Below are 21,224 nucleotides of genomic sequence, written 5' to 3' on the forward strand. Positions count from 1 at the left end.
GACACCCAAGGTCAGGGGGTTCCGGAAGCTGGTTGGTCTAATTCCCACTCAGGGAAGAGGGCACTTCTGGAATTGAGGCCCCTGGCAATGGTTGAACAGCAGGAGGGGACGGAGGCAGGTGGGCCCCGCCCTGGCCTGTTTCCTTGGTGTGGAGGACAGGTCTACTCACTGCACAGGACAGGGAGCTGGGGCACAAACAGTGACCAGAGACAAGAAGGCTTGTCCAAGGCTTGGACAAACCCTGCTCCCTCTCCTCCGCAGGGCCCTGAGTGTCTCCTTAGAGACCCTGGATTTTCTGGAGATTAACCACTCAGGGGTTTGAGACAGAAAGGGAAATTTTGAGGCAGGGAGGCTGGTGGGAGGAGGAAGGGGAAAGAGGCAGCCTCCGGATACGGAAAGGGAGCTTCTGCAACCACAGCCTCAAGCAGTGGGAGCGTGCAGCCCTGGGCAGAGGGGCCCAGGCAGGAGTTTGGATGTGGTGGCTCTGTGAGGGCCCCATCCCTGCAGTCAGTCAGAAATGCCCCAAAGAGCTCATTCCTAGGGAGGACTTCTCTGGGAGAGTCACACTTTGTAAGTCCGACTATTTAGTTCTATATTACACTGTTTTTCCCTTTTTAACTTTTTTTGCTTTTCCTGGGTTTTCAGTAAAGTCCTGTTTAAAGGTTCTAGTCTTGACCCTGCCATGTGGATGGCGCTGAAGGAAGATCCAGGGTCCCCCTTGGGGCCAAGGTGGGAAAGGAGGGCAGTACCCAGTCGGATCCACCTGAGGGCAGAAGGGGGACTTAGTGAGGGAGTCCAGAGAAGGTGAATATGGTGCAGCACCCCACCCCTCAATTCCACCCCCACCGACTACAACCTCGGAGGGTCAGGGTAGTTTTTCTTATAGATCCCCTCTGGGCATCAAGGACTCCAGCTGATCCGTCTACTTTGACGGTGCAGCCGTCCCTGGCAACTTTCAGTTCTGGGCCAGGGCTTCTTAGAGGAGAAAACGAAATGGTTGTTACTTGTCACAAAACCCACGATCACCCTAGAGTGAAGCCCCTACCTCTGTGAGGCCTCCTGGACTCCCATCCCAGCACCATGCCGGAAAACAAACTCCCTAAAAATGTGACGTCATCCACCACGTCGGAATTTAAAAATAATTATATTAATAATAAATATGTTAAATTACATTTAAAACAATAAATAGAAAAATAAACTGATAAATAAAATCAACAGGTACAAAATGTTTCCAAATTTCAACCAAAATAACACACAGACGACAGACGCGACAGATGACAGAACGGGAGGGTGCTAACTGCCGTCGGGGGGGCCCTTCACAGTTTACACCGCGGCTCCCTCCTCGCCTGGTCACCCTCTCCTGTCCCCAGACCGGACACCGAGGGACTCTGCAGCTGATATCTTTGGGGACTCTGGCCAGTGCGGGAAAGCATCTGGTCCACCTCAGTGCCCTTCTGCGAAGCAGCCCCGAACTCCGGCGTGGGGGTTCGGGGCACGGGAGCGGAAGGCGGAGGCTGGGCCGGGCGGAGGAGGGGCGCCCCTACAGAGGCAGGTCGGTGCTGTTATGCCGGGTTTTCCGGGCGGTCCCGTCGTCGCGGGGCAGCGCCCTCTGCAGGTTGGACATGGCCACGGTCTTTTTGAGGTCGATCACGGCGTAGGAGTCTGAGCTGCGGGTCGGATGCGTGGTGGGAACAGGGGTTCGGGGGGCGGAGGGGTTCGGGGGCCCCTTGGGGCGGTCTCCACCCCAGCCCTTCAGCTCCACCTGGATGTAGTTGAGCTGCCTTGGGGGCTCTGGGCCCGGCCGGCGGAAATCAAAGTTGAAGACCCTCGGGGAGCCTCGGCGCCGGGTCAGCGGCACGGGGAAGCTGCTGTGGCTGCGGAGGGCAGCCCGGGTGCTGGTGGGCTTCTGCAGCGGTGTCTCGTCCTCCTCGCCTTCCGGGAAGCCGTTGGAGGAGGGCGTGAGCCCGTCCCTTGAGTCACCGTCATCCCCGGCCTCCTCCCCTGGCTGCGGGGCCTGGCTCTCCCACACGGGCGGCAGGGAGGGCAGGTTTTCATAGTGCAGCAGTGCAGCCCGGCGCTGGGCCAGGCCGTTCCAGCCCGGCTCCTCCGGGCTCAGTCTCCAGCCTGCTCCCGGCCGCAACCCCCCGCTGACGTTCTCGTAGGTGCACTTGGGCTGGGCCGGACACTCCGAAGGGCCCTCGTTGTTATTGTTGTGGTGGGGGGCGTCCTGCAGGCTCGGGCACAGGCCTTGGCACTTGGTCATGTGCCGCCGAGCTGGGGTGGGGCCCAACACGAACTTCACCTGGCCCGGCTGCAGGAACACCTGTGGGTCCCGCTGGTCGGGGCCCCGGGCCTGCGGCGCGAAGGGCGCCCGGCCCTCAGGCAGGGGCTGCAGGCAGTGCCGGCTTCGGCGCTGCTCCTCCTCGCTGGCTGGCGTGTTGACGTAGGTGTGGGACTGGGCGTCACAGTCCAGGGCGGGAGGGTCCAAGGGCAAGGAAGAAGCAGAGAACAGGGGACAGGATGAGAGGAAAAGCACGTGGGAAAAGGGCTGCAATCTCCTCTTCCTTGTCCTCCAAACCTTCCAGGGAAGCGCCTCCCTTTCTTGGGAGAGGAAGGGGCCCTGTCCACTTTCCTCCCTCCCATGAGCCTCACCGGGAGGAGGTGCTGTCTTTTCACATCCTCCACCCCCACCACGCCGACAGGAAGACCCTGGGCAGCCACTCGCTCACCTGTTCATCCGGGGCGATGAGGGCATGGGTGGACTCTTCACCAAGTGAGGGGTGTCGGAGGCTGCTCGTTGAGGGGCGCCGGGGTGCTGAGAATCGGGGACCCTCTCCTGCGCAGCCAGGGAAGCCATTGGAGAAACTGGAGATGGTATAGCCTAGAGCTGGGCACACAGGAGACAAGGGGTCCTTAAACCACCTGGCAGCTACCTGCAACCGTGTGTGTGGCAGCCTGGGACTCTCACAGGGAGACACTCCCAGGGTCCCCACGGGTCCACCCCACTGAACTGGCAGTCCCCATCGTCTTCATTTTGTGTCTGATCTTCAACCTCCGCGGTTCTTCTGAAAGCTCAGCTTGAACTCCACTTCCCCCATCACAGCCTTATCTGAAACACTTAAGGCACACCTTGCTGTCACTGAACTGACCCTACACTTCATTCCAGCTCTGCCAGTGAACTCCAGGGAAGCTCCTCAAAATCAAGGACCGTGTGTCTATTTCTTCTGTCCCTCACGGGCCAGCCGATGGAGGGCAGGACACGGAGCAGGTGTTCAGTGTGATTCAGTGAATGAACAAGCAGAAACTGTGGGAACCTCTCCAGACAGCCGTGGGCAGAGATGCTGCACCAGCTGTCAGGAAAGGTATATGGGTATGACCCAGTAGACAGAAGGAAGGAAGCAAAACGGCTCCAGACTGCCGTTTCCATGGAAACCCAATGTCTTCCTGTCTGCTCCCCGACCATCCGTCAGTACAAGGCTCTGGACTCCCCAGCCTCAGCTTGAGTCACCTGATTGGTCCGGGTCAGGACTTATCCATCCCTGGGAGTTGTCTGATGATGGATGATGGTCTTGGAAGCCTGGCTTGCCCAGCCATCCTCCACCTGCTTGCCTGACTCATGCCTCCAAGACCAGTGCTCCCTGGACCTATGCTTGTGTGTGCATTGGGGTGCTGAGGAGAGGGGTCTCCTCACCATTGGGAGGCTGGGGCGCCCGAGGGAGGTCAAGCTCAGCCGGGTGGCTGTTGCGGGTGATGATGACTGGCTCTTCCATCACATTGATGCTGTTGCACTGCATCAGATCCTGGAGGAGGTTGAAGATTTCCTCAGCCCTGGAGCACTTAAATGCAAATATCCCTGAAGAAGGAGAAGAAGAAATGAGGCTCCTCTGACCCTGCGTCCTGTAGGGGAGGACCAGAGAGGCTGAAAGGATGCACAGAGTTCAGGAAATGTCCCTGAACTTCAGTCCCAGGCCTGAGGGGTTAGGGTAGCATCCCGACTGTTCTCCACACACTCTCCAACATCCAAGAGCCATGGGAGGAGCCGGCCCAAGGCCTTTACTCCCCTCCCCCAACACACACTATCCATTACCATCATCTTAAGATCTAGTGTCCTGTGCTTAGTCGCTCAGTTGTGTCCGACTCTGTGACTCCATGGACTGTGGCCCGCCAGGCCTCTCTGTCCATGGGGATTCTCCAGGCAAGAATACTGGAGTGGGTTGCCATGCCCTCCTCCGGGGGTCTTCCCAACCCAGGGATCGAACCCAGGTTTCCCACATTGCAGGCAGATTCTTTACTGTCTGAGCCATAAGATCTGGTACTTCAACTATATTCTTCTGAGGTTAAATCGTTTTCATAAGAATGTGTGCGCACAGGGGTGAAGGAAAGTGAAGTAAAAAATCAAAGTGGAAAGAATGGTGTCAGATGAATGACCTTCCGCCTCACCTGCTACCCCTTGCTCCCCAGAAAAAAAGAGCTCTGCCAGGGCCCCAGCCCTTAGCTCTATGCCCAACAGTCTCTAAGCTCTTTGAGGGTGGGAGGGTCTGTCTTGTTCACTGTCTGTTCACTGTACACTTAGCCCAGTGCCTGGCCAGAGAGTGTCTATCTACTGTGTATGGGCTTCTGACCTCATGGAGCTTGAACTCTGGTATAGAAAGGAAGGACAGGCCATCTAGCTAAAGGACAAATATGGCATGGCAACCATGTGGCTCCTCCATGCAGGTACCCTTACAGCCGCTCAAATTCCAAGGCAGCAATGTACGGTCCTCAGCAGGACTGGGCTGAGGATGCATGACTCAGGGAATCCAAAGATGTCCTTGGGGTGTTGGGCCAGCCTGGGATTCTGCATCCTCCTTTGTAACAATGGGGACCAGGACTCAGGGATGCTACTTGGGATGTGCATGTGGGTATCCACACAAAGACAAACTAAGCTGGGGTGTCAGGTCTGCAGGAATGGAATGAAAAGGGTAGAAGGGAGGAGAAGAAACAGGACTATTCTTTCCTCATTCTATTCTATTACATCTGATTCCAAGATATGTCAAGGGCTTAGAAAAGGCTGAGAAAGACTGGAGTTTTAGAAGAACCCTGTGTTGGGATCTATGGTGCTCCTCTGGGATCCCCAGTGTGGATTAAACCCCACCAGGAGCAGAGAGGCCCCTTCCTCCCCTCTCGCTGCTCAGCCAGCGTTAACTGTCTCTGCCTCTTGAGTTCCACATTAAGGTGCATGGAGGGGAGGGCTCCCGGCCGCTACAGCCACAGAGACGCACTGCTGTGCTGGCAGCCTCATCAGAGGAGCTCACTAGTTCCATCACTGCCGTCACAGCCCCACATTGCACTGAACACAATCCTGTGGGGGATTCCTCTGGCAGCTCAGGTCTGGGTCCTCAAAGACAAGCCCAGACCATGCCCACCATTCAAAGAACAATGGTTGGCCCCAGACTTAACATCATGGATCAACCCACTCCTCCCTGACCTCCAGCTGCAGGGAGAAAGGGGAGGAAGGCCAAATATATCACACTCCATCGCCCACAGGTGACGGGAGATAAAGATTAACCTTATGAGGGTTACTCCGTACACTGTGGACCTCTCCGGATCTATCATTCCCACCCCATACAGGCCCAAGGCAGCGAGCGCTCCTGCCTGACCTTTCATTATACACAGGGACCTGGGCATATGATGTGGGCTGTTTGCTCTTACTGAGGGGGCAACAGGGACCCTGAAACTCGAGTAACAAAGGGAAGAGGAACTGCTTGCTTTCCGATGCAGACTCTGCCAGGGACCACTGCCTGCTTCCCGTGGGTTGTGCAACAAATGACCCCACAAAGCCACCCAGGCTGGAGCTGCAGTGACTGAAAAAGCACCAGCCTGGGAATCCACTTAGTTCTGTGCACCCCTGGCCATGACCGTTCTCTTCTTTGGACAACATCTGCCAAGTCAACAGACTTCCCCACTGACCCTCAAGCTGCGACTTCAGGCTGCAGAATCTGTCTCCCATGGACAAGTCCCCATCCCAGTGTGGGGCAGGGGCTGTTACTCACCCTGGCCAGTCTGACACCGGCGGCCACTCTCAAAAGAGAAGAGGTTGGAGTCGTAGCCATAGCGCCGCAGGCAGAGGTAAGGCCAGCGGACAGCCTCGCGCCGATGCAGGTGCAGCACCAGCTCGCTCTGGGTCAGCTCCATCACTCCGGAGCCCAGCTCCACCCCTTCATCATCCACGTTCGTCACCTGGCAGGGGCACAGGCCAGAGGGGACGATGACTGAGTCCCTCAAGTGTGCACCTGGGTCCGTGAGCCACTAGGAACGCCACATGATTACTGGGACACGGATGAGGCAGTGTCAGTGACCCAAGACAATTCTCTAGGCTTTAGTTGTCATCTGGGCAGTGCAGGGAGGGGTGGTGAGTTGGATAGTTAGACATCCAAGATTAGATGACCCCAAATGGTCCATGGCTAGTATCCAAGGACCAGATGTTAATGCGAGAAAAGGTTTCATTGTAAATTCAAAATCGTAATACCCTGGGAGAGTCAAATCCAAGCAGAACAAATATAAAGGCCTCCATCCACTCCCCTAACTGGAGGACCTTGCTGAGGGCTCCCTCTTCTGGTGAGCGGGAGAAACCTGGGCTTCAAGATGTGGGGGTGAGGAAGAGGCACCCCCTACAGGAAGTGGAAGGAGCTGGGGGTGCACACAGGTCCACTGGGCCTGGCCTTAGCCTCCCAAAGCAAGCAGCAAACTTAACATTGCAGACTTTTGTTGTTTAAAGTTACACTGACAGGAGTGAAGGTCGTGCTGAAAGCACAATCTTTACTACCTTCAGCATTTCTTCATTCTTAGTAAGACTAAGAGCTGCAAAAACAGCAATGGACTGAGCCTGTTTTCCTTGGGCCTGCTCAGAGATCCTGAGCTTGAGAATTCTTAATAAGTCTTAAAAAGCCCACAGCCTCAGCAGGTCATTTCACCTTCTCTAGGCAGGCAACTCGACAGCTTGAGCAGAACCCAGGAGGCCATTCTGGGTACGCGGGAAAGGAGGGGGCTGTGGGTACCTTGAACTTGGTGGGGTGGTTGTCTGAGACGCTGTCTCGGTTCAGGCAGCTGCAGCAGCTCCCCATGGTGTCAGAGCAGCCTGCCTGCCCTAGGGAAAAACACAAGGGACAGTAAGATCATCAAAGCCAGCTCCCCAAAGCCCTGCTCTGGGGAACTCTGGCAGAACCACCCCGTTGTGATCACCTACTCTATCCAAGACTCACAGTCCCTCCCTCAAGGAATTCACACTCTCAATCCAGGGCCAGGCACATACTGGATAAACATTAACTCGAGTTAGGATGTGTTAAGGATTAATGCTGATGGGGGGATGGAGAGAAGTTCTCAGGGGTAACGTTTGATCTGGGCCTTGAGAAGTATGTAGGATTCTGACTGACGTATGATAGGGAAGGGCAGCCCGGGCAGTGTAAAAAGCACGGCTAAAAGGAGGGACCTAGAGGAACAGATCCGCATCAGGAGCTGGGTGCCAGCCGGGGGCCTCATCCAGATTCAGCAAAGAAACTGTAGGTGAGGAGTCCCAGACACTTTGGCCTGGAACTTTCTCCTGTTCCTCCTGTCCCACCTCACTCAGATCCTCTTTTCCTTTCTTACCATCACCCCAACATCTCAGTTCAGTTCAGTTCAGTTGCTCAGTAGTGTCTGACTCTTTGTGACCCTATGGACTGCAGCATGCCAGGCTTTCCTGTCCATCACCAACTCCCAGAGCTTGCTCAAACTCATGTCCATTGAGTCAGTGATGCCATCCAACCATCTTATCCTCTGTCGTTCCCTTCTCCTCCTGCCTTCAATCTTTCCCAGCATCAGGGTCTTTTCCAATGAGTCAGTTCTTTGCATCAGGAGGCCAAAGTACTGAAGCTTCAGCTTCAGTCCTTCCAATGAATATTCAGGGTTGATATCCTTTAGGATTGACTGGTTGGATCTCCTGCAGTCCAAGGGACTCTCAAGAGTCTTCTCCAACACCACAGTTCAAAAGCATCAATTCTTTGGCGCTCAGCTTTCTTTATGATCCAACTCTCACATCCATACACGACTACTGGAAAAAGCATAGCTTTGACTAGATGGACCTTTGTCGGCAAAGTAATGTCTCTGCTTTTTAATATGCTGTCTAGGTTGGTCATGGCTTTTCTTCCAAGGAGTAAGTGTCTTTTAATTTCATGGCTGCAGTCACCATCTGCAGTGATTTTGGAGCCCAAGAAAATAAAGTCTGTCACTGTTTTCACTGTTTCCCCATCTATTTGCCATGAAGTGATGGGACTGGATGCCATCATCTTAGTTTTTTGAATGTTGAGTTTTAAGCCAGCTTTTTCACTCTCCTCTTTCACTTTCATCAAGAGGTTCTTTAGTTCCTCTTCACTTTCTGCCATAAGGGTGGCATTATTTGCATATCTGAGGCTATGACATCTATCTCAAATTTATTTTTGATATTCTCTTCAAATGAGATGTTATGTTATGGTTAAGAGATACATTCAGACGATTGAAATTGAAAACAGAGCACTATTTTCATAACCTTGAGTAGGCATTTCTTCGTTAAAAAAACAAACACTTGTTTTGCTCCCCTTTGTCCAAACGGGAGACCAGAGGCCTTACTATCTGGCTTTTCCCTCCCAGATTACAGCACTCAAATTAGACGTCACAACATTTGGGCCTGTGGCTACAACACAGATGACACCACCAGGCTATAGTGACCTAAGGGAGCAAGCAAACCCATGGACCAATCCCAACCAGAAATTATGCGTTTGCAACTTGCTGCAAGAAATGAATCGGTAGGACTAGATACTTTCTAGAACTCCCACTGAAAGTGTAAAGTCTTGAACAATCCTGACCTGCACCCTCAATTTCTCCCAACTTGGGAAATTCTAGAAAAGTGGCTCCTATACACAGGTCTCACCTCACCCAGGCCATTGGAGAGCTGACCATGGGAGGGGCATGGGGAAGGACCCCCACTTTATTCCCCCTGTTCTTGGTGGGGTGGCATGGCAAGCAGTCTGCAGAGAAGTCACCTGGATCTCCCTGGGACACACCTGGGGCTCACCTAGCATAGGAGACAGAGACCACAAGTTAGTGGAAAACTTCTATCCTCACCCCTCAATTGTTAATGAAACTGACTTGCTGTCAGTCCATCCCACCTGGCTATCCGTTCCAGGCTCTAATGGGATATAAATGCCAATGAAGAAAGATCAAGGCCAAAGGGACCACAAATTCCAAGCCCCATAGGCCCTGAGAGGGAAAGACTCCCCTGGAAACAGTGACTTTGAAGTCCGAGAGAGGCCAGAACATTTTAAGGCACTTCTAGACCCTCTCTGAATCCTGTTACAACAAATACCAAGATCATCACCTTACCTTTGCAGAGAACTTGAACTCTACAGAGAGCTCTCTCAAGAAGACACCAAGATGTATTGGAAAGAGCAATGGCTTAACATTCAGGAAACCAATATTCTAGTTTTTATGTTGCTGCTAAGTATCAGAGAGAGTCTGCCAAGCAGATCCTCCATCGCCACCCCCAACTCCCACCCCAACGCCATTAAGGGCAACAGCTTTCCAGTTTTTATGGGAAACAGCTGTAAACTATGGAGCTTCACCTCTAGAGGTAAGTACATAGGACAAACACCACTAAAATCAACATTCTCCTCTTCTAGGACAAGCTCCTTCAATCTCACATTTGGAACTTTGATAGACTTTCTGTTCTCCAAGCTCCAAAAGGCCTATAATTTAACACAAATGCTATCAACCAAAATTTCAGTCATTTGAGCCCTAGGTGGACAAGTCAACAAGCCAGGATCCTGGAGATCCTTGAAAGCCCACCCTCCTGCTCTGGAAAAACAAGGTCATTTCCCAGGGCCCCACGTGCTCTGCATCTTTGGGTACTTTCCAGGTAAAAGGACCCCTGCCCTCTGTCTGGCTTACTCTCTGGAAGGGGTCAGTGGGCTGGGTAAAGACGGGCAGCTGGGTAAATACTGGGGCTTGAGCCACCAACAGGGAGTCTGGGGGTGAAGCCAAGAACTGCAGGGTGCAAGATGGGGGAGGATGCTGCATCTTTTTCCTGTTTTCTTCACTGCTCTTCAAGATACCAGAACATATGACAGCCCAGTTAAGGGGATGACATCGGGTGACAGGAGGAGAAGGCTTTGCTCTGAGACAGGTGTGGACTGGGAGTAGGAGTTTGAGGTTATAGGGACTCAAAATGTGTGAAAGGGATTGGGGAAAGGTGGACAAATGCTTTGGATTTGAGCACGGTGCAAGGAGAATGGAGGAGCATGAAGACTCAGAGGAATTTCAGGACTGTGGAAGCATCTGGGTGGTTCTGGGGGCGTAGCAGGGGAATCTGCAGGAGACAGGGGTTCTGGGGACTCCAGGACACGCGAAGGTGTGTCGGGGGTGGGGATGGGGTGGTTCTGGAAGGTTAGAGGCAGATTTAGGTAACAGAGTTGACGGGAATTTCTAGATGCCGGGAAGGAATAGGGGAGGTCAGGGCCGCGCGTAGTCCCTAGATCCCCGCCCCCAGCCCCGGGGCTCCACCGCCCGCCCTCCCGGGACTTCCTCGGGAGGGAGCGGAGACTGCGGCGAGGCGCGGTGCGGCCTCGGTGGAGCCGCTTCGTCCCCGCCCCGCCGCACCCCGACTCACATCGCCCCGCGGCCCGGGCGGCGCCGGACCCCGCTCCCGGGTCCCGCTGCAGCAGCCGCCGCCCGCCCAGAGCTAAGGCCTCCCCGCCCCGCGGCGGCGGGGTCGGAGGTCACCGGCTGCACCAACGAGACGCTGCGGGCAGGCGGACCCGATCGGGGGCGACCGGCGCGCAGCCTAGAAGGTCCCTTTGGAGGACTTTGCAGTAGCGAGCAGGGAGCATGCGCAGACGCCAGAGGGCGCTCCGGGCCCGCGGCAGAGCTCGCCTAGCGGGGGCGGGGCGGGGCGGAGCCTGGGGCGGGGGCGGGGATCAGGGCGGGGCTGAGGGGACCAGAGGTAGGACCAAAGGTTTCCACTCCCAGGATCAGAAAAAGGACCGGAGCCGGGGGTGGGATCTGGGAGAAACACGAAAGATGTGGGAGGGACTTGAAGGGAGGCAACGGGGAAGGGTCGTACAAGGGACCCCAGAAAGGGACTGGGGACAAGGGGGAGGGAACTAGGTGGGGGTGAGAACACAGACAAGGGCGGGCCTAGGAGACCAGAAGGAAGGTCTGGGGAGACCTGCAGGCTTCTAAAGGCGTTCTGTTCAGCGAGTGTTTGAGGACCCGGCATAACGATGGCTCCTGGGTGTCTACTCAGCGCCCTCAGAGATGGGTCCCAGGACTAAGCCCACGGGCGTGGGGGCAGTGGAGCCTGCAGCGTTTTCACCCGAGATCCCTCAAATGCTTTCCTTCACTCAGCAGCTCTAGGCCCCTCCCCGAGCCGTCGGGCCCCACCAGCCCCGGAGAGGCGAACGGGGCCCGCGAGGCGGGGAGGGGTGGGGTTTGCTGGGAGAGGAAGGGCCAAGCTCCCGGGGGCGGGCAGAGGCGGACGCCTAGATCTGGAGGTGGAGACTGGGTGAGGGGCCCGGTAGCGGCGTCTGTCCAGAACCGCCCAGACACCAGCGTTCAGCGAGGGTGAGACCCCAGCGGAGTCCCGTCCCCTCTCCTAAACTCCAGCAGCCGGACTGGGAACCCCAACTGACTCGGGAACCACACCGCGTCCCGCTTCGGAGGTGGGCCCCGAGAAACCCAAGAAAAAACTTGGGAATCTATCAAGAGGGCACTTGGCGGGACCAGAAACTTCTCGAAACTTTCTTCCTCTCACTGTCCGGGGAAATTTTTATCCCTTACACCCCACCCCCCAATTTATCAATCCCTAGCCTCTGCCCTTCAGGAAAGTAGAACTCCTGAGCCCGTTTACACCTGCGCCCGACGGGGAGGGGGTTCAGTCTTGTCTTATTTGTAAGGGGCAGGGGGAGAATGCTGGAAGGAATCCAGCATGTTAGTATGATGGAGTCCAGTGCTAAGTGAACGTGGAGTTAGGCAGTCCTGGGGTGAGGGCTGAGGGTAAGGCGTGAGGACTGTTTTCTGAGGGTTGGTCCTGTGTGAGACGATTTCATGCAAACTGGAACCTGGAAAAGAGGGGCTCAGTCCCCTCCCGGCCCTGAGTGTGAACACCCGATCCTGGCTGCTTTCCACAGGAAAGCTGACCTGAGGGACTGAACAGGAAGGAAGCAGATGGGTGTGGAGCCAGGAAGCTGGGAAGGGTGGCAGAGGGTGAGGGCTCAGGGCTGGGAAGCCGTGTAATTTTTATGGTCCAAACCCTGTACCCAGCCCTAAAGCTGGGTCTTACGGAGGCTACGGATTTGAGGATCCCTTCCGGTGCCCAGCTGCCATCCCAGCTCCTAAAGGCAACTTCCTCCTCTAAAGCTTCCCTTAGCCTTCTAATGTGACCTCAGGCAAGTTAATTAACCTCAGTTTGTTTCAAGTGAAATGGGATAATAGAAACTACTTCACAGGATTGTTGTGAGGATGGATTATGTAACATGCTAGAAAAGTCTCTGCATGCAGTGGGTGCTAAGTCGCTTCAGTGGGTTGCCATGCCCTCCTCCAGGGGATCTTCCCCACCCAGGGATTGGACCTGAGTCTCCTCTGACTCCTGCATTGGCAGGGGGCTTCTTTACTACTAACACCACCTGGGAAGCCCCAGAAAAGTCCCTGGCACAGAGTAAATATTCTAGAAAAGTTTACTCTTTTTTTTTTTTTCTTCCTAGGATGCTGTGTCTATCTGCCCAAAATCCTGGTCCCATGCTGTCTGGTTTCATCGATGCCTGACCCAGTAGACGATGAGCTTGTTGTGCGCAGGGCTCATCCCTTTACCACTTCAGTAGTCACCTCCTATCCCCAAGATAATGTAGCCATAGCAGGGCTTGCCCAGAGGAGGGCTAAAGAATTGCACTTAGAATTATCCAATGAAGTTGCTACTAGAGATAGAAGATAGAAGCACAGGATTTTTCTCTGTCCTGGAAGAGCTGATAGACCAGATGAGGGGCTGAGAGAGGCGCAGGGGGCAAAGAGGAACATTAGGTGAGAAATCTGGGGTGAGATTAGGTGAACATTAGGTGAGAAATCACTGTACCTATTTCTGGAGCATAGGGAAAGGTGAGCTGGTATGGGCTGGAGAGGCTAAGAAGGGTCTCCTGGTAAAGTGGTTCTTTCACCTGGCCAAAGCCTAAAGCAGGAGAAGTGGGAAGAGATGAGGAAGCAGGCTTCCTGGGTGCTGAGTGAAGAATGGTGGGAGTTATGACTGGGGAGGTGGGGAACAGGGGCCAGTCTACCTGAAGGCTCACGGGAAAGGCAGCATGTCTTCCTCTTCCATTACAGGCTTCCTCTTTTCTCTGTCCCAGTGTGGGAGACCCTAGAGTTGGAGCTTCAGAAACTCTGGAGCTGAAAGCTTTGGCCTCAAGATCTGACTCTGCCAGTTGCTAGCTTTGTGACCTTGAGCAGACCACTTACACTTACTGAGCCTCAGTTGGACCATCTGTAAATTGGTGACCAGAATACTACCTAACTCATGTAGCTGATGGGAGGACTGAAGGAGATAATGCCTGTAAAGCACTTAGCCTGCCTAACGCATTGTTATGGTCAAATAAACAGGAGGCCTCTTGCTGTTTTCTGTGCAGACTTTACCACCAATGTCACTGCTGAATTCTGGCTGGCCCCACCAAGCAAAGAGGCTGGCCTCTCCGGAGCTGAATCCACCAGGCAACTCAGACAGCGACCCAGACCACATGCCCAAGGAGGACCCTGAGGAGACCTCTGCTCAGGTGGGAGGAGTCCTGCCCTTCCCTCTGAGATTGACATCCCCTTCATCCTTTGGACCTCTTCCCATTTCCACCAAGTGGGAGGTAGCTAGCCTTTGTGCCCAGCTTCTTGCAGCCCTTTTCCTTTGCAGGAATCCCTGTCCCTATAGCTCCCTCAGAACACAGGATTTAACTTCTCTACCTTATTTTTTTTTACAATTTGGTTTGTGCTGTACAGCTTATAGAGTCTTAGTTCCCCAACTAGGGATTGAACCTGGGACCTTGGCAATGAAAGCGCAGAGTCCTAACCACTGGACCACAAGGAAATTCTTCAAATTCCTTAAACTTACTCACATGTGTACATGAATTCTCTCCTCCGGGGCTTATATTGCCAAAGCAGAACCTAGGGGTTTCTAGATACTCCTAGATACTCCACTTCTAAGGAGTGAAGGGGGTGATTTCAAGCATAAGAAGGGAATATGTTTTGGGGTGTGTCCCGCTAACCTGCCTTGGTGAGACCACAAACACAAGAGTGGATGGATCAGCTATCCTTGTGATCTTTGAAGGAAGAGTCTCCAAATGCAGGAGAGGGTGGACATTGTTCCGGATTGATGAAGAGGTGGCAACGAAGGAGGGAGGACAGGAGGGGAAGGAAGGACAAACCGAGCTCTGCCCCTCTCCCTTTGCTGTGTTTCCTCAGGATCCTGAAGTTCTGAGCTGGGGGCACCCTGGCCTGGACACCACCCCAGCCCTCAGTTGGCCTGGGCTCCGGAGCCTCCTGCAGCAGCTCCCTCCACAGGACAGCAATGTGGGTCTCCCTCTCCCTAGCTTTCCTCTCTCTTGCCTCCCTCTCTTTACTTACTGTGGGAAGAAGCGAGGTACAGAAGGGAGGGGGGCACAAATTTACGGCCTAGATATGCCACTAATTGGGGGAAGTCATCCCGCCACCCCTGGCCTGAGCTTTCACATCTACACAATGTGGGCAGTGACATCCGCTCTGCCCACCACCATGCTTAGCTGAAGAGCAAATGAGAAAATGAACATGACCAGCTTTTGAACCTGATAATGGAATGTACAAATGTAGAGCGTATGGTGGTTAAGTATTTATTGAGGCCCCTATGTGTGCCCAGCCTAAAGGCTTACAATTCAATTGGGGAGGCAAGGCAGGAGAATATGGAATAGGGGAAATCCAGTGGGAAGTGATATTGAGCCACAGCTCATTGTGAGCCAGGATCTAAATACTGGGTTGGCCAAAAAGTCCATTTGGGTTCTTCTATTCAGTGTTACCGAAAATCCTGAATGACCATTTTGGTCAACCCAGTACAGGAAGATGGGCTAAGTGCTATGGGGCCATCAGGACCTGAGTGATCACCATTCCTTGGGGGAATGAGACACAGGTGGATGTACTCCACCTCCCTTCCCTCTCTCAGTGCTCATCTGTGCTGTTATTTCCTGCATCTCCTTGAGGTTTTACAGTCTTTCTTTGACCAAACAGCTAAACCTCCTCTCTCCAGTCAAACTTCAATCTTGCCTGCTGGGGCTCTCCCAGTTACAGCGGACGCCTGTTTCTGCAGGAGCGCTACTGCCTGGCCTTTGGGGAGGAGGAGCTGGCCGAGCTGCGGCTCTTCTGTGCCCAACGGAGGCGGGAGGCCCTGGGACAGGGGGTGGCCCGCCTGGTACCTCTCAAGCTTGAAGAATGCACCTGTGAAAACGTGTGTAACACCCAACCCGGCCACTATATTCCCTTTCCTCCTCTTTGCCCTCTCACTGCTGCAGAAGGGGATGGCTTTGGGGACTCTGGAGAGGAAAAGGGGTTTGGGGATTGACAGTTTGGCAATGTTCAAGAAAAAGGGAAACCAAACGTAGGGGTTCTTGGTGGAGCCTGCAGTGGAGGTGGGTTTTCTGGAAGTGTGGGAAGAACAGTTAGGTTGGGGTTGGAATGGAAGAGCCTGGAGGGTGGCATATGCAGCCTGTGACCGCCCAGCACCCATGCCCCGCAGTGCAGGGAACGGCTGAGGCCAGGGGAGTACGGAGTGTTCGCAGCTCGGGCAGGAGAGCGGCGCTGCTGGCACCAGGCTTGCTTTGCCTGCCAGGCCTGTGGCCAGGCCCTGATTAACCTCATCTACTTCTACCACGATGGGCGTCTTTACTGTGGCCGTCATCACGCAGAGCTGTTGCGGCCGCGCTGCCCGGCTTGTGACCAGGTACAACCTTGAAGGGAGGGGCTGGAGGAGGTCTGCCCAGGGTTAAGAGTGGCAGGGTGCAAGGGGACACCTCTTCCAGTACCACGGGGTGGGGTACAGAGAACTGGAAACCAGCCTTGGACTTCTGTATTCGCCTTGCTCTGACTTTTGAGCTCTGGGCACCTGGGACCCGTTGCCTTTGTGCCCTCCCCCACCGCAAGCAGAGTCCCCTCAATTTTTTTGGACTGAATTTCTCTAGAGCAGGGACTCTAGGACAGACGATCGTCTCAGTACGCTAGTGTGGTGCCTGCTCCAGCGAGGAACTCGTTCAGTATTTGCACAAGAGGCAGTATGGAAACCTGGGTTGGGCGTCCAGGCGACCCGGGTCGCACTTCTTCAGGATGTGCCACCTGCTAGCTGGGGGATCCCCGCTAAGCCAATCAGCCCTCCCGGCGTCCGAGAGTGTTTGAGTAGATCAAATGGGAATGTCTGCAGACGTGCTTTAGCGTCAACTGGGTATAAGGCGTGGTTATTGGATGAATGAATGAGTGAATGAATGAATGAACCGTTCCCCTCTCCCTCTCTCAGCTGATTTTCTCCCGGCGCTGCACCGAGGCCGAGGGACGGCGCTGGCACGAAAACCACTTCTGCTGCCAGGACTGCGCCGGGCCCTTGGGCGGGGGACGTTATGCCCTGCCGGGGGGCGGCCCCTGTTGCCCCAGCTGCTTTGAGCGTCGCTATTCGGATGCGGGTTCGAGTCCGGCCCCGACACTGGAAAGCAGGGAGTCCCCGGGTAAGGGAGGAGAAGGTGAAGATCAAAGGGGAAGGGGGCAGCGGCTCGGGCTAGGCTGAGGGGGGTGGTTCTCCCGGGCTGGGACCCTCACCCCGGTACCACGCCGTCCCGCCCCTCCAGCAGCGCCCCCGTCCCCCCACCGCACCCCCAGACCCGAGCTTCGGGGCCCGCAGCTCTCACCGCGCGTCCCGGGCCGGCGCGCTCCGGGGGCCTCCAGAACCCACCCCGCGCCGCCGTTGGGGCTGCGGCGCGGGACTCACTCCTGGGCTGGGGCCGCGGCCGCCCTCTGCTGGGCGGAGGCGGGGAGGGGCGGGAGCCCGGAGCGGACCCACGGCGGCGGCGCGCACGGCTCGGGGCGGGGCGGGAGGCTGGGCCTGGACTGGGACTGGCTTCTGGCCGCTGCCCCGCCCGAATCTGGGAGAAGGAGACTCGCGGCTCTGAGATGGGCGTTTCTGACCCCGCCCATAACAGGAGAGGAGGGGCTCTGCAGAGTTGGAGACCCGGACTGCTCCCAGCCGAATGCCGCGACCATCTCCCGGGCAACCCTTCTTGCCACTGCCGCCAGCTCCAGTCTGGAAACCCGGAGCGGGATGCTTGGATCCAGCGCAGAACAGGAGTATCGAGCTGGGGACCAGACGGAGGCACGCCAAGGGCAAGCGCAGGGCCGCCTAGAGACGCCCCTTGATCCCAAGGAGGACACTCCCTGCCCCACCTGCTCCTCTTCCTCTGAATCGGAACCCGAAGGCTTTTTCTTAGGCCAGCGCCTTCCCCGGCCCTGGGAGACCCCGGGCACTCTCCGAACTGGGGACAGGGACACCTCCAGGAGGCACTGTACCATTTGCTAGTGGCGCAGCCTGGAGAAAGGGGGGCCTGGGGTGGGGGGTGATCTGTAAGGCGAGAGAGCGAGGCTCTCCTACCCCTCTAAGTCCTAGACTGAATGCCATCAGGACCAAGTCTGGGGAGGGGCGGCGAGATGACAGGTTTGAGTGCTTCCTCTCAGCCCCCGCACTTTATGACTCTTCATGGAGACTCTTGGAGAAGCCCATTCCTCAAAGCTACGCATCCCCCACTAAGTGCCCCTGCCCCACCCCACAGGCTGGGCGGCCCCATCCCTAGTGTCCTCCTCCCGAACCGATGAAGTGATCACTCGGAGAACACCTGGGCTGTAAGCGGGTGCGCCGGCCGAAGGCCAGGAGGGAGCTGGAGGTGGAACCCGACCAGGGAGACTGGAGCGGGGCGGCGCTCCACCCCTGGCCGCGGTGGCGGACGCGCACCCGGGAAGTTCTCCAGACGCCTGTCAGAGCGCGAGCAGCGGCGCCCTCTGTCGGCCTGTAGCCGGCGGAAGTGTGAGGCCGGAAGTTGCGTGATCTGTCGGCGCCCGCCCGGTGCGTGGTGAGCGTTCCTACGAACCGCGGAGGTGCTGCTATGGCTTCCAGTGGGGCCGGCGTGACCGCTGCGGGCTCAGCAAATGAAGCTCCCGAAATTCCAGACAACGTGGGGGACTGGCTTCGGGGCGTCTACCGCTTCGCCACCGACAGGAATGACTTCCGGAGGTAACCGAGGCCCGGGGGCTCGGTCCCTCTCCGGCCCTTCGCGCGCATTATGCGTACCCCCTGGATTTCTCTTCTCCGGGGCTGGTTCCTCCGGATTTTTTTTTACACCACCCGCATCTTGGCCTCTTTGTGGCTCTGACTGTACTTTGCTGAGGTCCTTGATCGGGAGGATTTCCGTGCTGCCTAAGCGCTCTTTTCTGTCACCGGGCTCTGTCTAGAGAATCTCTGCTCACGGGGACCCTGGGGGAGGGGGCGCCAACAAACAGGCTTTTTGGCCCTGGACAAGTGCTTAATTGGCCTTTGCATTTGACCCTGCTCTTATTAGACGTAGAAACGAACCTTAAATAACCGTGTGGTCTTCTTGGGCAACCTATTATGTACCGATCAGTGCTCCTGCGATTCTGAAGTGCTTCTTAGGAGGGGACGGTTTCCAGTGTGAGGATGGGAACACCCCCCCCACCCCCAAATCTCTGTCGTCAACCAAAGACATGTGACTCGGTGACCACAGGGTTAATGGGATGCTTTTTCCAGGAACTTGATTCTCAATTTGGGCCTCTTTGCTGCCGGAGTTTGGCTGGCCAGAAATTTGAGTGACATTGACCTAATGGCACCTCAGCCTGGGGTCTAGCCTGTGAAGGTAAGTACTAACCACTGTTCTTTCAGGAGTCCTAGAGGCTGGGAGAAGAAATAGCTTAGATCAACTGTTCACAGACTAATCGGAAAGACTTGACAAAAGACCCTTGGCTGTTCCTAGTTTGGTATTCCTAGTTTCCAGATGTTGCAAGGGATTTGAGTCTCTTAGCAATTTTTACTCCAGTAATTTTACGTTTCTAATGCCACCTGTTGTCTGATTGCAGACACATGGAACCCCTGTGCTGTACTCGACCCCTCCAAAAACAGCCTCCAATCTGTGACCATCACAAGACTTGTCCTGATGGCGGCTGAAGTTTGATTCAGATGGCACCTTCCCTTCCCTGCCTGACTTCCTTTCCTTTGCTGAGTCCACTCAGGACACCCTTCTCTGGTCAGCAGGCAGGCTTCAGCTAAAGTGTTGTCTTCTGTTCTGTAAAATGCTGTACATAGTTCCTAAGTTTCTGCAGGGGATGATCTTTGCTCTTGTCCTGAGGAATAATCTAATGGTATTTTAACAAATAAAGTGTGTACACAAAGATTTTATTCTTTTAATAAGAAAACTTCAGCTTACAAAAACAAGGTGTAAAAAGTCAAGATTTACAAAAATCATAAAAACATGATTTATATTTCACACTCAAAAGAGACAGGAACAAGTTCCAAACATGGATTTTAACAGATGGTTTGCTTCATAGTAAAACAAAAAAAGAAATGGAAACTGTAGCCACCATACAGTGATGTTAGCATAGGTAATAGCTTATTTTGAGGAATTTCCATTTTTGAGCAGTACTATGGGAAGAAGCCATTTGGTGTTGCATAGCATTTTAGTGCACCAGGTGGGTTTTCCAGGCACCAGGGAGGCATTGTTGCTATAATACAGTGGGATTCGAGGGCAGTAATGTGCAGGTGGAGGGAAGGTGTGAATAAGCCTGGGCAGTGGGCTCTGAAGTGACACTGCTTGAGGAAGCTGCTTCCTTCACAAGTAGAGATTATTTTCTGACCCTAAAATTCAGGGTAGTGCCACTGTCCAGGAGTTTGGGGTTCTTTGGAAATGGAGTATGTAAGGAACTGGCATGGAAAGAATGATGTAGGCTTAGAAAAGTACGGACATAGAGACAGGCTCCCCTTGGCAATTTTTTCTAGCTGATTTGCTCTACTAGATGTTTAAAAAATATACAGACTACTTTTTTGTGCCAAGTCTCTGGAACTGGTATGGGATTAAAGGACAAGAATTGGGAAGGAGGGTCAGTATAAATGTACCACAGTGGCCTAATTGTAAGTCGACAGGCGTTATCTCTAGCAGTCTGTTCACTAAAGGTAAATAGAATAAAATGGTCCTTCTTGACCCTGCTGGCATAAATCTGGTTAAGAAAGCTGTTAAGAGAATTAGGTTTTTTATACGTTAAAGAAAAGCACCATTTTCTTATGAGCTCTAATCAGGGAGGTTCCATCTGTTAGGAGGAAGGAGTTTGAGCCTGTATGAACTGAGGCCTGTGGCTGGCTTAACATGACATCAGGATCCTTTAAGAATCTACATAGGGATCACAGGTGCTCTGACAAGTTTATATCTTACTAGGCTGTTAAGATGAGGAAAAGTCACATACATTAAGTAAGGCTTGGGTTTGAAGCCATCACTCCCCAAATGGTGACCAGGAAGGAAACTTTTAAGCCCCGTCAGCCTGCATCAGACCACTGCTAAACCTAGAAATACCAGCACCTGTTGTTCTTTATAGGAGTGAAACTTACATCCTTGAAGTCTGCTACCTGAGCTACTCATAATTATGAAAAGTTCTATTTGATAGCAATTTTCAAAGGTAAAATTCAAAACATGGCCAAAATTAAAGACATGGCAGCTTGCAAAAGCATAATTCAAGTTTCACTTCAAGTAACAGTGTTGCTGTTGGTTTATAAAGCCATAAGCTGATATGGTCAAGTTTCCTTTCAACTGGCTTAATTCCTGAAAGTGATAAGAATTTAGCAGGTTAAAGCTACCAAATCTACACCAAATTTTGATGGATAATTATGAATTCTGTAAATGAAAATCCTGGCTTTCACCATTTCAACACAATATTTTTCCTCAAGGGAAGTCAGTTTTAATCCTGTCATGATGTGTTTAGCCCAGGCTAGTTAACACTACTATGAAAATCTCCTACACTACCTAGTTAGATCTGAAATAGAAACATGCCAGCAGAATTTGGTATGGAAACAGTCCACAAAAATGACCATTCACTTCAGTGCTCTAGTGACTGAGATGTGCTTAGAGCAGTGTTTGGGTTGAATACACAGT

General features: G+C 54.0%; 3 protein-coding genes across 9 annotated transcripts; 2 read left to right on the forward strand and 1 right to left on the reverse strand.

Annotated features, from left to right (window-relative positions):
* Positions 1-1,208: 1,208 nt before the first annotated feature.
* Positions 1,209-10,747, reverse strand: FRS3 (fibroblast growth factor receptor substrate 3). 2 transcript variants are annotated; one of them, XM_081518593.1, is made up of 7 exons: positions 10,658-10,747; positions 8,924-9,067; positions 7,038-7,126; positions 6,033-6,219; positions 3,692-3,853; positions 2,730-2,887; positions 1,209-2,455 (listed from the first exon to the last, which is right to left on the reverse strand). In XM_081518593.1, the coding sequence occupies exons 3-7, from the start codon at positions 7,101-7,103 to the stop codon at positions 1,541-1,543; spliced, it is 1,488 nt and encodes a 495-aa protein (XP_081374719.1). In that variant the 5' UTR covers positions 7,104-7,126; positions 8,924-9,067; positions 10,658-10,747; the 3' UTR covers positions 1,209-1,540. The 2 variants fall into 2 exon arrangements, with proteins under 2 accessions (XP_081374719.1, XP_081374720.1); XM_081518594.1 differs by lacking the exon at positions 8,924-9,067 and having other exon boundaries at positions 10,658-10,746.
* Positions 10,748-10,977: 230 nt separating this feature from the next.
* PRICKLE4 (prickle planar cell polarity protein 4) lies at positions 10,978-17,669 on the forward strand. 6 transcript variants are annotated; one of them, XM_081518648.1, is made up of 8 exons: positions 10,978-10,990; positions 11,653-11,708; positions 13,659-13,802; positions 14,479-14,586; positions 15,353-15,490; positions 15,779-15,982; positions 16,550-16,754; positions 17,226-17,669. In XM_081518648.1, exons 3-8 carry the CDS (start codon positions 13,671-13,673, stop codon positions 17,597-17,599), a joined length of 1,161 nt encoding a protein of 386 aa, XP_081374774.1. In that variant the 5' UTR covers positions 10,978-10,990; positions 11,653-11,708; positions 13,659-13,670; the 3' UTR covers positions 17,600-17,669. The 6 variants fall into 6 exon arrangements, with proteins under 6 accessions (XP_081374774.1, XP_081374770.1, XP_081374771.1 ...); XM_081518644.1 differs by lacking the exon at positions 10,978-10,990 and adding an exon at positions 12,750-13,062 and having other exon boundaries at positions 11,517-11,708; XM_081518645.1 differs by lacking the exons at positions 10,978-10,990; positions 11,653-11,708 and adding exons at positions 11,517-11,610; positions 12,750-13,062.
* A 474-nt stretch (positions 17,670-18,143) lies between these two features.
* On the forward strand, positions 18,144-19,476 carry TOMM6 (translocase of outer mitochondrial membrane 6). Its single transcript, XM_081518688.1, has 3 exons — positions 18,144-18,307; positions 18,839-18,944; positions 19,165-19,476. Exons 1-2 carry the CDS (start codon positions 18,180-18,182, stop codon positions 18,933-18,935), a joined length of 225 nt encoding a protein of 74 aa, XP_081374814.1. The 5' UTR covers positions 18,144-18,179; the 3' UTR covers positions 18,936-18,944; positions 19,165-19,476.
* Positions 19,477-21,224: the final 1,748 nt, after the last annotated feature.

The sequence above is a fragment of the Giraffa tippelskirchi genome, chromosome 8, assembly GCF_054371585.1.
Source record: "Giraffa tippelskirchi isolate mGirTip1 chromosome 8, T2T-mGirTip1v1.2.pri, whole genome shotgun sequence".
Taxonomy (NCBI): domain Eukaryota; kingdom Metazoa; phylum Chordata; class Mammalia; order Artiodactyla; family Giraffidae; genus Giraffa; species Giraffa tippelskirchi.